Below are 14,494 nucleotides of genomic sequence, written 5' to 3'. Positions count from 1 at the left end.
GAAAGTGAAGGAAAAGGAGGGGAAGCCTGATTCCCCTACTCGCATCTGCTGGAGTCAGAAGATACTGAACTCCTGCAGAGGGGGTAGTAGTATATATGGATACGCCCCCTCAAAGCTTGTGCTGACTCCATCTGCTGGATTGGGGACATAACCCACTGTCTGGACTGATCCAGGTACGTACAGGGAAATAGATATTTTTTCTTTTCACTTTCCCTTTGATCTTAAGATCTGGAGGAGTAGCCTAGTGGTTAGAGCAGTGGGCTATGAACCAGGAGACCAGGGTTCAAGTCTTGCTGTCGCTCCTTGTGACCTTGGGCAAGTCACTTTACCCTCCATTGCCTCAATTACGAACTTAGATTCTAAGCCCTCTGGGGATATAGAAATACCTACAGTACCTGAATGTAATCTGCTTTGAAGTGCTGAAAAGAGTGCAAAAAGCAGAATATAAAAATATAAATAAAAAAAATAAAAAAAAGATATCTCTGACCTCAGTTAAATTAAAACTTGTGGTACACTTAGTTTCAGCCACCAGAATAACTTTAGCTAAGTACCGAAAGCAATGTGACTGCACAAACTCACTGTGCTCCTATGAACAGTATGAATGTGCTGTGTCTGTCTCCTGTATTCCTTTTATACACTGGACAGATCACAGCAGATCTCTAGGTTCATGCTGTTTTTGAAGTTTCTTTAGCGGAGTTTTCTGTCATATTAAATTGTGAATGCAGATGGCTATTGTGTGTTATGGGAATACTCGCCTACCGGACTGCTCTCCTACGCTGGTACTAGCAAAAACAGAGGAGGAAACCAGGCACTGTACGGACCTCCGCTGACAGCAGACCTTCCAGCTAACTTTCTCCTCCTTCTCCGACCCGTTCGACCTCTATGTGTTTTCATTTCCAAAATGTCTCCTGTGGGGGGAAAAAAAGCATCTGAAAAAGACATGACAATATTATTTTCCTACCCCTTTTACATACCCTTGGTCATATGCTTGCGTATAATTAAATCAAAACTATGCTGCAAACAAATCTCTCTCATATCTCCTTTCTTTCCCCTTCCACCACCTGCTTCGCACGCTTCAGGAACTCTCGCTGGCTGAGATCTGGGCAGAGCCTCCCCACATACTGACCCATTTAACATCCTTGCCCACTGCTAATTGCCACCCCTGCAAACTTTAAAGAAGCAATACTAGCAAAAGAATAAAATGTGGATAGTACAACTGGCAGGTAAACAAAAAACAAACAATTATGACTGCCCCCTTTTGATTTTCATTTCTAGGATATGTTTTGGGGATATTTTTTTTAGTTTAAAGTTTTTTCCACATCAAAGTCTCATAAAGACATCACACTGACACATAACAGCATAAATATCACACAAATCGCTGAGCATAGGGGAAGACCATTTTTTAGAAACAGCTGTAGCTTTAATAAAAGCCCAGACTTCTCTTATAAGAGCATGGAAATTTTCCATGATGGTGGCAGCACGCTGATGCTCCTAGAGTCAGAATGCTTATGTACTGCTGGAGAAAGCAAGTTTGCTTACTGTAAACAGTGTTTACTGTCGATAGGAGAATGAATTAATCATTAAATGTTATCCTATAATTATTTAATCACCCTGTTCCATGTAAACCGATACGTTGTGCAAATGGTTATCAGTTTATAAAAGCCTTTAAATAAATAATAAATAAATTACATGTGGGTGACATCTGATGGCACTGAACAGACCTCTTAGCTCAGTAGAGCATTTCCTCTACTAAGCATGTGCAGGAATCCCAAGCAGGCATTGCCTCGCGATGCTCCTCAATTGATATCAGAGCTAATCCTAGTTAGGTAGTTGACTCTCCAGGGCTTCAGTGGGTATTCCATGGCTAATTCATTCTACTCCAGAACAAACAGATCAAATTCATACCTGGAACCCAACCTCCAATCCTATTCTATCTGCTTTAGGGCTGCAACTGCTGCTCTGTGCAGGTTACCCCAGAAAGCACAATGCAGCTATATCACTGCTGAATGTGGCTGCATCTGTTTCTTAGTGAAGGTTGTCCTGAGTTTCATTACCATTTTCTTGCCACTAAAGATCCTCTGTGTTTATCCAATATTTTTTTGAAGTCTGTCACTGTCCTCGTAATCAGCACCTTCTCTGAGAAGACATTCCAGGCATCCTCCATAGTCAAGATGAAAAAATACCACCTGACTTTTTTTTTTAATCTACCACTTAGAGCTTCATACTGTGTTTTGTGAATGTATGAACTGAGTTTCATGCTATTGATTTTCAGATTTCCTCTAGTAATATGTGAGCTCTCGTTGCAAATGAAGGATGCTGCTCTAGTGGAATGAGCTGTAGGTAGACTAAAAGGCGTTTGCAAGTCTTCTTGTAGCCTTTAAGTCAAACACTGAATCCACCTTGCAAGTGAAGTATCTGTAGCTGGTAATCTTTTCTTACATGCACAAAATACCACAAAACAATTATTTCATTTTTATAAGTATGACTTTGGCTGTTAAATAAGCTCTAAAGACCACAATTGCTGTTCTTTAGAAGTCAGGATTAACCTAGGAAGACCTCTTGAAGGATGCGAAAGGATGCATTTTAGGAAAAATATCTCAAAGCAATTAATACTTTGGCTTGAAAAAACCTTGAATAAAGAGAAAAAAAAAACAATGATAAAGTCTTCAATTAACTTTTTCCTTAGCAAACTGCAAGCAAAAATACCATCTTAATAGTGGAAAAATAAAGAAAAGTCAATCCTAAAGGTCAGGTGGTTAGTTCCTATAAAATACTTAAAACATCATTCACATTTCAAGAAAAGGGAGATGCAAAGCTACTGTAGCAGTTTTGTTGCCTTTTTAAAAAAAAGTTTCATACCTGGGTGGTAGGAAATATATGGACCTCTAACAGACTCTCTAATTGCATAAACTGTTAAGTGCACTGTTGCACACACCTAAATTCATGCCTTGGAAAAGAGATTCTAGAATAAACTTTAACAAACACTTTGATGCTGAGAACAATGTTTCCAAATTGAATAATAAGCTCACTTTAAGAAATATTTCTGGGTTTTAATAGTCCAGTAACTACTTGACCTGAACATTTTATTATGCAGGGTTTTCCTTTCAACTTCCATATTGTCAGTCAGAGATAATAGAATAAGAAAATGTATGACCCTTGGCTTATGATACCATCACTGAAGTTTCAAAGGTTCTGCCACTGACAGATCCAATAGCCACAAACATCAGGTTTCTTGGCCAATAAGGTATAATAAGGATGATGTCTGCCTCAATCATGAATACCACTCTCCTTAGCATCACCCACAAAAAAGTGATATATATATAAATAAAACTTCTAAAACTTCTTGAGAATCACTATATATATCCATGACTAATGCTTATTCCTGTAAGAATTGCCTGAAGTACATTGGAGGTTTTCCATTTTGTTCAGATTCATAGTTCTTCTGCCTCAGCATGTGCAGCTCATCACAAATATCTCCAACTTAAGTTCCCATATTACTGGTTTCACAGCTTTTCTACTGTGTACTGGCACCAACACTCGTCTATTGTTTTCCATGACACCCTTGGACATCTTCCAGGACAAAGACTGGGGATCCAATCATGATCAACCTGAGACATTTTCATGTTCAGACTAAGGAGGTGGAATCACTGGTTGGAGACTTGTTTGCAGATGACTGTGCGCTAGTAGCCACTCCAGGCTAACGTAGACCGGTTTGCCCAGGCAGCTAGACACTTTGGGCTCACCATGAGCCTGAAAAAAACAAACAGAGGAGATCATGTACCAGACAGCATCCTCTAAGCCCTTTGGCAAGCCAACAGTTTTCATTAACTGAGCGCAACTGACAAACTGTTATCTTGGAAACATAACTAACCAACAATTAGATTATGCAATGCACTGTCAAGACAAGTTCTTCTTTTGGCAGACTTTATCATCACCTATAGGATGAGAGAGGGGCAAGACTACTCATTAAGAATAAAGTGAACAAAGCAGTAGTACTGACCACATCATTAAATGTATGTGAATCCTGGACATTATACTGCAGACATTAGAGGCAATTCAAGCAATTCCATCAGTGCTCCCTGAGATCCATCTGTAATGCACTAAGCTGACAAGACAGGATCTCCAACAGAGAAGTCCTTGTAAGGTGCCAAAGTTCTAGAATGGAGGACACCAGAATTCCCAAACTTAGGCTTATAGCTAACCAAAAAGTGGACACAGATCCCAAGGAAGACCACACTTCAGATTCAAGGATAACCTCAAATACAACCTTAAAATCTGTAAAGTAGACAGTAGTTGGGAGGAGATGGATTTGGACAGGGTCAGATAGAAACAGCTCCATCACTTGGCTGGCTCATTAAGAACATAAGAAGTTGCCATGCTGGGTCAGACCAAGGGTCCATCAAGCCCTGCATCCTGTTTCCAACAGTGGCCAATCCAGGCCATCACCCAAACAAATTGAAGGATGAGCATTTTTAGAACTGGGATTCGAACCCAGGACTCCATCAGGAGACTATAACACCCAGCACAGAGAAGAAGGAACACTTAAGTTCGGCGCCTTAGACACTTGGTCCTTATGTCACAAAATGGCACTCAATGTTAATTACATTAACCATGTTATACCTGTTTAAGTCTTAATTTCTGTTATGCGCTTTGAGACCAAACCTAGCAAAAGGCGGAATATCAAATATTGTAAATAAGACACACCAGCTCCACTGCTTCATTAACTGCAGGTTTCACCTGTGCCACCCATGGTCTCATCTGCAGATCAAGGATTGGTCTTACACCACATCAATGGACACAAAGAAATTTAGCCAAAGGGAAATGCTGAAAACTCAAACATTGTCATTGATGGGAGACTTCATTCCATTCTATAGCCAGACCCATGGTTGTTCCTCCTCAGCATGAGCAAATCAACTCAGAACCCCTCCATCTTCAGTTCCCATTCTACTGATTTCATAGCTTTTCTGCTCAGCCAATCTGCTTGAATATTCCACTTATCTACTATGTGAACTACTATTTATTATTTCTATAACTCTTAGGACATATGCATCACTGGTAGACTAGGTACTTGACTGTCCAGCTGAAAACACTTAAAGTGTTCAAATGATACAAGAAATATTAAGTGTAAATATTCAGAGAGCAGGCAGGGGTAAGGCTATGCATGTAACTTTATCTCAATATTCAGCAGGACTTACCCAGATAATGTAAGAATAACAAATTTTCTAACCAGACTTGCACATCTAACCTCAGCCAGAAAGCACTCAATATGTGCCCTCTCTGGCTAAAGTTTGGCCACAACCCCTCCTCTTTTTATCCAGTAGAAGAGTAGCACCTCAGTCTGTGAAGCTCATAAGAAATAAAGTGCGTTTTTAATGCATGCAACTGCAGCACTTTAACGCACTGTCCACTTAAGGGGTACAACCTCATTGCTTTCCTTGACATCTCTGCGGCGTTTGATACTATTAGCCATGACCTACTGATTTCATGCCTTGCCGACACTGGCATCGCTGGCACTGCCTTACTATGGTTCAGATCCTATCTTTCTAACAGACATTTCTCTGTAAAACTAGGTGCCTCTGAATCCTCCCATTTCACCCTCTCTCAAGGAGTCCTCCAAGGCGCTTCCCTTTCCTCCACCCTCTTTAACATCTACCTCCTCCCCCTCTGTCACCATCTTTCTGATCTCGGCCTCAAATTCTACTTATACGCAGATGATGTCCAAATCATCATCCCCATCCAGGACTCTCTAACTGCCTCCTTAAATTTCTGGGAAAAATGCCTCTCCTCCATCAACATCTATCTGTCCTCCCTTCAGCTTGCCCTTAACACTGCTAAAACTGAGCTCCTCCTCATCCATAACCAACAAACTTTCAAGCTTGCTCCCTCCGACGACCCTGCGATCGCCACCTTCACTTCCCAACCTTCTGTACGAAACCTTGGCGTCCTAGTTGACGCACATCTTAACATGAAAAGCCATATCTCCTCCGTCATTAAAGGAGGTTTTTATAAACTCATGGTTATTAAAAAGCTCAAACCTCTACTCCACACACACAATCTTAAAACCGTCGTCCAAGCCACTTTATCTTCTAAGCTTGATTACTGCAATTCGCTCTATCTTGGCCTCCCACTCTCAGACCTCTACAGATCTTACAAAACGCTACAGCAAGGATAATTAGCAATGTCCGCAAATCAGATCACATAACCCCCCATCCTCAAGGACCTACATTGGCTCCCCATTTCACACCGCATACTTTTTAAAATCCTTACCATCATACACAAGGCCATCCACAAAGATAAATCCTCATGGCTAACTGAACCGCTGAAACTTACTCATTCCTCCCGCCCCACCAGAATGAATCGCAAAGGCAGTTTACAAGTCCCCCCTCTTAAGAAAGCCCAACTTACAGCCACTAGAGATCGTGCATTGTCGATTGCTGGCCCTACTCAATGGAACTCTCTACCCCTCAATCTCCGCCTAGAGCCATGCCCGTTCAAATTCCGAAAAATGCTGAAGACATGGCTCTTCCGCCAGGCTTTCCCCGACTAATTCCGTGCCGACCCCGTGCCTTCCTCTTTTTCCAATGTACCCCGCTGAATTCCTCTAATTATTGCTTCCCACTGCACCCTTGTAAATTCTCGTTCCCATTATTAGTTTATCGCTCGTTTCTGGTTTCTTCTATTAAGTTTGTTTCTTTCCTGCTTCCTATTTATCGATTGTCCTGTTCTCCCCCGCCCCTGTTTATTGTAATTTCCAACCTTTTCTGTTAAAATGTAAACCGATATGATGTGTATTTTAATGTCGGTATAGAAAAGCTGTTAAATAAATAAACCTTAAATGAATAGCGCACTTTAGTAAACAGTTCCCTAAATCAGAAATCTGTTTCTTGCACTGCAGCAGTCTTGGTACAATTGGGCTCTTTTGCCCTACATCATTCAAAAAGAGTTAAAACAAAAATTCCTTGTATTAAATATGATAAGACAGGGCTTCCCAAATTTGTCTTGGGGACACCAGAGCCAATCGGGTTTGCAGGATATCCACAATGAATATGCACAAGATAAATTTGCATCTACTAAGCCTTGACATGCAAATTTATCTCATGCATATTCACTGTGGATACCCTGAAAACCCAACTGGGTATGGAGACCCCAGGATAGGTTTGGGAAGCCCTGCGGTAAGCATATGCTATGGAAAAATCTGACTGTATACTGCGGAGAGGGATATACAGATTAGATCTCCATTTGGTAGTCTTGTTTGCAATATTCTAGCTGGGACTTGAAAATAGTGCAAACACCCTTCTCCTTGGCTTCATGTCTTCTAAGAGTCAGGGAGAATTATTTAAACCATATTACTTTTTTTTTTTCTGATTGGTGTACAACTTCCACTTTTCACAAAACGGTACTGATAGGCATCGGATAGGCACAAGGGTCATGACCCCCCCCCCCACCCCCAATTCAAGCTGCCACCTGCAACAGCTGCTCCCCAATCCTCTTCTAGATTTCTATTGACTTCCTACTTACCAAGCATACCTGGAAGCTGAAACATGCAAGTGAGTGAGACCTCCTGTGTCTAGAAAGTTGCAGGAGTGAGACCTCTGGCTAGAATGCCCTGCTTGCTGGTCCAGCCCCGTCCTTCCTTAGAACAGGCTCTGCTGGTTCAGTCTTTCCCCCTTCACCCTGGAGAATCTGACATCACAGACGAGCACCCAACTGGAAAGAGAACAAATCATAGCCTGCAAAAAAAAAAAAAAAAAAAAAAAGCAGGCGCTTCAACTTTATGAGACAGGCTGACAGCAGCAGAAGAATGGAAGACAAGAAGAGGGCTATGTTTTATTATAATTTTTTTTTTTTTTTTTTGCTGCTGTGATTCTGGGAATCAGGGGAAGTTCTCTGTCCTGCTAAGCAGGCCACTCTGTAACTGGCTGAGTTGATCTCAGACAAGGGCAGTGCAGTTGACTTGTCAGAGCAAATGGAGACAGTGAGTGCTCGAAAAGGGAGGAGGAACTGTACGGGACGGCAACAAGGACAGGAACGTTACATGCTGAAATGCTGTAGAGAGGAAGGGATAGTCGCTAAGAGGGTAATTTTCAAAAGGATTTACACGTAACTACTATTGTAGAAATTTTCAAAAAGCTATTTACTGCATAAAGTGCACTTACATGGGTACATCCTATGGACAATTCAATGGCATATATTGTAGCAATTTTCAAAAACCCACTTATATGGGTAAAGTGCATTTACATTTGTAAAAACTTCTTTTTTTTTGTAAATATTTTATTGGATGCATCACACCAGTACAAACAAAACAATAACTACTGTAACACAATAGCATCCACCATTTTCTTATAACAAATATCCATAAACAATCCCAACCCTCCCCCCCCACCACAGATCAGTATGGTTGTAAAGAAAAAGAAATAGGAATACAGTTACCCTCTTACAAGCAGTCATTTAAATTAGACATGTGATCCTAGTCAGCAATGAACCATGTTTTATCAAGATCTCCACGTACTAATAAATAAGTAATAAGCAGCAAACATGAAGATGCATAATAGGCATTAAGCAGGGGTCAGATCTTATGCCTCAATTATAGCGATAAACGTTACTAGCAGCAAAACAGCCCGTTAATAGCAGGTGCTTACATAGGTTGAGGTCCTTGCTGTTTTTGCCAAGCTAGGAATGAATCACACATTTTATGATAGGAAGAGCGGGTATCATATCGAATGGCCGTTAAATGGGTCATATGATTACGAAAATGTACTCGTTGAATCACTGACTGGAATGTCAGTAATTCTGTGCTCTTTCAGAACAAAGCAAGTTCACACCTAGCTGCAGCATAAACTAGCACACAAAAACATTGTTGGTGCTTAGTTAAATGCAAATCTGGTTTACCAAGGAGCATGTGGAATGCATCAACTCCAACCTCCACGTCCAACATTCCAGAAAGCCATGTGGCTACCTGGGTCCAAAATGGTATTATTCTGCTACATTTCCACCAGACATGTACATAAGTACCCAATGCTGCACAATCCCTCCAACATTTTCAGGACTGGGAGGGGGATATGCCATGTAATTTTACTGGGGCTAAATGCCAACGGTACAGAAGTTTGTAAAACTTTTCTTGAATATGGGCCGAAATGGAACTTTTTCGTGTACTTTGATAGGAAAATTACCTGCTAATTTTCATTCCTGTAGTACCACAGATCAGGCCAGACACCTGGGTTCATCTCCCCTTATCAGCAGATGGAGACAGAGAAAAAAAAACTTCGCTGACACCGTATTAAGCAACCGTGCCACCTGCAGTTCGTCAGTATATATCTATATCAAAGCAGATAATAGCAAAAAATAGGTAACCATTAAACAACAATTAACAAGAACATGGAATGCAACAGAGAGCAATCTTACAGCTGAGCTGACAACTCTCCCCTTAATATAACTCCCTTCTAATTGGGCGGGCTCTGGACTGATCCGTGGTACTACAAGAACGAAAATTAGCAGGTAAGAACCAATTTTCCTTTCCCTGTACGTACCCGGATCAGTCCAGACACCTGGGATGTACCAAAGACCTAACCCAGGGTGGGACCTGGAGAGTCCCGCTCGCAAAACACTCTCGCCAAAGGAAGGGTTTGCTGGAGCCCCGACATCTAAGCGATAGTGCCTTGCAAAAGTATGCAGCGACTTCCAAGTCGCCGCTCTGCAAATTTCCTGTGGGGAAACAAGTTGAGATTCTGCCCACGAGGCCGCTTGTGAATGTGTGGAGTGAGCACACAAGCCTTCCAGAACTGGACGACCCTGTATAATATACATGGAAGAAATAGCCTCCTTCAACCATCGTGCAATAGAGGCTTTAGAAGCCTTGGAGCCTCTATTAGGACCACTCCATGGCACAAAGAGGTGATCGGACCTCCTAAAGTCATTGGTAATCGAGGTAACGCAATAAAGCTCTCTGAACATCCAGACGTTTGAGCTCCCTTGCATTAGGATCAGATGCTGGTAAGTTAGGAAAAGCCGGAAATTCCAACCAGATTTACACCTCACAGGCACCCAGACCAAGTACACACAAGGGTACCAACCCCCAGCTCGGCCACCTCAACCAGATAGGGAAGAATACTAAGGATTTTAAAAAAAATAAAAAAATAAAAGAAACCCCTGGGAGGAAGGCTCAAAAGAAAAAAAATTAGCTGGAAAAAAAAAAAATATTACCGGTAGTCAACTGCAGGATTAACAGCCTCTGCCATCTGCTGGAGACCGAGAAATACCGACGAACTGCAGCTGGCACAGCTGCTTAATTCGGTGTCAGCAAGGTTTTTTTCTCCTTCTCCATCTGCTGATAAGGGGAGATGAACCCAAGTGTCTGGCCTGATCCGGGTACCTACAGGGAAAGATGAATTCCCAATCTCTTTCACTGATATAATCCCCAGATCTGTTTCCCATGCTTGCATATGAGGATACTTAACATTGCCCTTTGTTGTAATATGGCATAAGTTTTTGAGATTAGTCCCCTGATTCTATCAACTTGACTACAATAATTTTCAAATAATGTTTTAGTAGTGCTCAAAACATGTAATCGCCACTGCATCTGTATAAAGTGTCGCATCTGGGCAAATTCCAGGATGTTCACATTCCAGTCCGGGTATCTAAATTTTAAATTGTCCAAGGATCAAATGCACCTTGGAAGGTCACGTGTTCCACCATAACTATTCCTCTTGCTTTCCAAGCTTGGAAAGCCCTAGGGTAGAAACCAACTGCAAAGTAATATTTTATTTATTTATTTTTAATTTTTATATACCGACCTTCTTGCATAAAATGCTAATCAGGCCGGTTTACACTGAAATCTGAACAAGCAGGAAATATAATTCCTTAGTCGAATACATAGAACATCTAGAATTAAAAATGTAAAAGCAAAGTTATTAGACAGCTTAATAGAGGTTACTTAAATAACAAACTTAACTAAACTTATTTTACACACAGCACGAAAGTTAGCACGAAGGGGAGCACAAAGGGGAAAGCCCCTTTGTCGCGCCCTTTGGCGCGCGACGCCCGATGTAACGGCGTCTTTTACCGGCTCTGCCGTTAGCATGATGATGTCATTTTGTGGGCGGGTCTCATTCTCTCTGAGGACTCCCTCCGTTGTCAGTTTCAGTTTGAAATCCCTGCATCCTACGGTTGGGGGCAGGAGGCCGAGCTACAGGAAGACTGCCATCTGTCAGGCTCAAAAAGGGGCTGAAGCCAAAGCCCCCAAGAAAGCATCCGGCTCAACTGCTGCCTGTGCAGAGCAAAAGGGTCCATGACAAACAGTGGAGGCTCCTCAGGGTTGCCGTCTCTCATGAATCGAAACATTCTGCCACTGGGTGCAAACCGCACAGAGAGAGAGAGTGACTGCTGAGGGGAAAAGCAGAGACAGAGCGGATGAGGAGGATGGGGGTTGCTGGCACCGCTCACCCCGTCACGCGTCCAAGCCGCCCCCAGGGACTCAGGCCTCGGAGCCCCAAGGGAAGCCGCGCAGAATCCACCACCCCAGGAACACCCCAGGAATATTATGAAAAAGATGTGTAAGAAAAGAATAAGAGTGATGTCCTACTAATGTAACTCGCCACTGTGCCCATACTTTCATACGGGCCAATACGGTAAGACGTGCGGGAGAGCCAGCAAGCGCCCACTCTCCTGGGCGCACGATTCAGTAAAGAAAGATATGCAAATTAGGGCCCGCGGTAAAAGGAGGCGCTAGGGACACTAGCGTGTCCCTAGCGCCTCCTTTTTGACAGAAGCGGTGGCTGTCAGCGGGTTTGACAGCCGATGCTCAATTTTTTACCGGCGTCGGTTCTTGAACCTGCTGACAGCCACGGGTTCGGAAAACGGATGCTGGCAAAATTGAGCGTCCGTCTTCCAACCCGCGGGCAGATTTTTAATTTTTTTTTATTTTTGAGGCCTTTGGCAGGCATTATTTATTTATTTATTTATTTATTTATTTAACAGTTTTTAATATACCGACGTTCGTATGGCACATCACGCCGGTTTACAAGTAACTCAATTAAAGGAGGAATTACAATGAACAGGGGGCCGGGGATGGGAGCAGGCCAGAAAGAGGAGGGGGGTAATGGAGACAGGAGAAGAGAGGGAAAGATAGGTAGCGTGAAATAGAGAATAAAGAGCAACCGTGAAAACAATAGAAGGAACTTATTTACAGAAGGATCTATTTACAATAGTTACATCTAAAATAATATTAATTACTTCAGTTTCATTGAAATACTTTATAAAATTGCAGAACGATAAAAAAGGGAGGGCAGGCAGCGGGAGGTGGAGAGGTATTGCCTTAGGGAGGGAAAGGCGGGCGGGGTGGTAGGGAGGGAGACTAGGAGGCTATAAAGGTGGGGGTGGGTAGGACTGGGTAGAAGTGTCTAGGTTTGGTTGGTTTCAGGATAGGCCTTTCTGAAAAGCCAAGTTTTTAAGCCTTTTTTGAAGGTGGCCAGGCAAGGTTCAAGGCGGAGAAAGGTGGGGAGGGTATTCCAGAGTGAAGGGCCCGCTATGGTAAAGGCCCTTTCTCTCGTGGAGGTGAGATGAGTGATTTTAAGGGAGGGAGTATGTAGAGTACCTGCATGAGAGGATCTGGTTGGACGATTGGTTATACGGAAATGCGGTGAGTCTTTGAGCCAGGGGTTGGTTTTGTAGAGGAGGTTGTGGAGAGTGGTCAGGGTTTTATACTGTATACGGAATGAGATGGGTAACCAGTGGAGGTCCTTAAGTATAGGGGTGATGTGGTCTCTTTTTCGGGTGTTCGTTTTCTCGCCATGGCGTTCTGTAGGATTTGTAGGGGTTTGATGGTCGACTCTGGAAGGCCAAGGAGGAGGGAATTGCAGTAGTCCACTTTGGAGAGGATAGTGGACTGCAAGAATAGTCGGAAATCTTGTGTGTGGAGCAGAGGTTTAAGCTTTTTCATGATGTGGAGTTTGTAAAAGCCCCCCTTTAGAAGGGATTTAATATGAGCTTTGAAATCGAGGCTCTGGTCAAGTTCTATGCCGAGGTCTCTAACAGTCGGGGATGAAACGTGGGGTGAGGATATGTTGTTGGGGAGTGAGAGTTCAGGGTGATTAGATATTATGAGTATCTCAGTTTTAGAAGCATTGAGGGCAAGGTGAAGGTTGGATAGTAGTGAATTGATGGAGGTGAGATAGGAGTCCCAGAGTTGAAGGGTTTCTTTTAGTGTGTTTTGGATAGGGATGAGGATTTGAACGTCGTCGGCATATAGAAAAAAGTTCAGTCCTAGGTTGGAGAGCAGGTGGCACAGGGGCAGTATATAGATATTGAAGAGGGTAGACGATAGTGAGGACCCCTGAGGAACTCCTTGTGTGAGGGAGATGCGAGAAGATTCAGCTTTGTCAATTTTTACTATGTATTCTCTGTGGGAGAGGTATGAAGAGAACCAAGATAAAGCAGTGCCTACGATACCTATTTCTGCTAGAAGGGATAGTAGAATTTGGTGATTGACTGTATCAAAGGCAGCTGAGATGTCAAGGATAGCGAGGAGAAAAGATGTCCCTTGGCCCATACCTATGTGGATGGTGTTGGTGATTGCTAGCAGAAGATTTTCTGTATTACGCTCCTTACGGAATCCAAATTGGGATGGATGTAAGATGTGGTGGTCCTCGAGGAAGTCAGAAACTTGGGAATTGACTACCTTCTCGAGTACTTTGGCAATAAGAGGGAGGTTGGAAATGGATCGATAGTTTGCTGGGTCAGAGGGGTTGAGGGACGGTTTTTTGAGGAGGGGTTTGACGACAGCTGTTTTGAGTGGGTCTGGGACTTTACCAGATGATAAGGAACAATTTATGATGTCAGCTAGGGGTTTAGCAATAGAGGTGGGCATGGAGAGGAGGGTTTTTGTGGGAATAGTGTCTGCAATGTGGGATGCTGGTTTTATCTTTTTTAGGATAGACACTATTTCCGAGGTGGATGTAAGGTCTAGGGATTTCAGCATGGGGCCACTATAGTTGGGGAGCAGTGGGGTGGGGATGGGCTTAGGGAGGAAGCGCTTGATGATGTTTGCAATTTTGTTGTGGAAATACTTTGCAAGCTCTTCGCATTTTTCCATGGGGTTGCTTTCATGGGATGTGGGGAGGGAAGGCTTTGTGAGGTCAGCAACATAGGAAAAGAGGGCGCTTGAGTTGAATTGATAGTCATGGATTCTAGACGAGTAGAAGTCACGTTTGGCTTTGAGGGTGGCTTGACGGTAATTGTGAAGGGTCTGTTTGTATTCTGTAATGTGTGTGTGTGTGGGTAGCCGACGCCAGATGCGCTCCTTCGATCTGAGGGTCTGCTTTAGCGTTTTTAGATCATTATTGTACCATGGTTTCTTATCTTTCTGAGAGAGGGGGATTTCTTTGTGGATCAGGGGGCATAATTCCTCAGCTATGGAAGAGGTGATATTGTTCCATGATTGGAGGGCTGCATCAGGACTTGAAAGATCTAGGGTCTTGGTGGCTGTTTCAATTGCTAGGGA

At 42.9% G+C, this 14,494-nt stretch overlaps 1 protein-coding gene across 17 annotated transcripts in view; it reads right to left on the bottom strand.

Moving 5' to 3' along the window:
- The window catches only part of SETD4 (SET domain containing 4), a 148,997-nt gene that overhangs the window by 59,195 nt on the left and 75,308 nt on the right, over positions 1-14,494 (bottom strand). For 7 of the 17 annotated variants that reach the window (XM_029603504.1, XM_029603502.1, XM_029603497.1 and 4 more), the window contains 2 exons: positions 7,519-7,730; positions 822-929 (listed from right to left, as the gene is read on the bottom strand). In XM_029603504.1, the coding sequence (XP_029459364.1) occupies positions 822-929; positions 7,519-7,543 (133 nt within the window). In that variant the 5' untranslated portion in view covers positions 7,544-7,730. Of the gene's footprint in view, positions 1-759; positions 930-2,054; positions 3,751-7,518; positions 7,731-10,200; positions 10,370-14,494 lie in introns of all 17 variants that reach the window. The other 10 variants (XM_029603499.1, XM_029603500.1, XM_029603511.1 and 7 more) reach the window with 8 other exon arrangements.

The sequence above is a fragment of the Rhinatrema bivittatum genome, chromosome 5 (genome assembly GCF_901001135.1).
Source record: "Rhinatrema bivittatum chromosome 5, aRhiBiv1.1, whole genome shotgun sequence".
Lineage (NCBI taxonomy): Eukaryota > Metazoa > Chordata > Amphibia > Gymnophiona > Rhinatrematidae > Rhinatrema > Rhinatrema bivittatum.
Note: the sequence above shows the minus strand (reverse complement) of the source record. Positions and strands in the feature narration are given on the sequence as shown.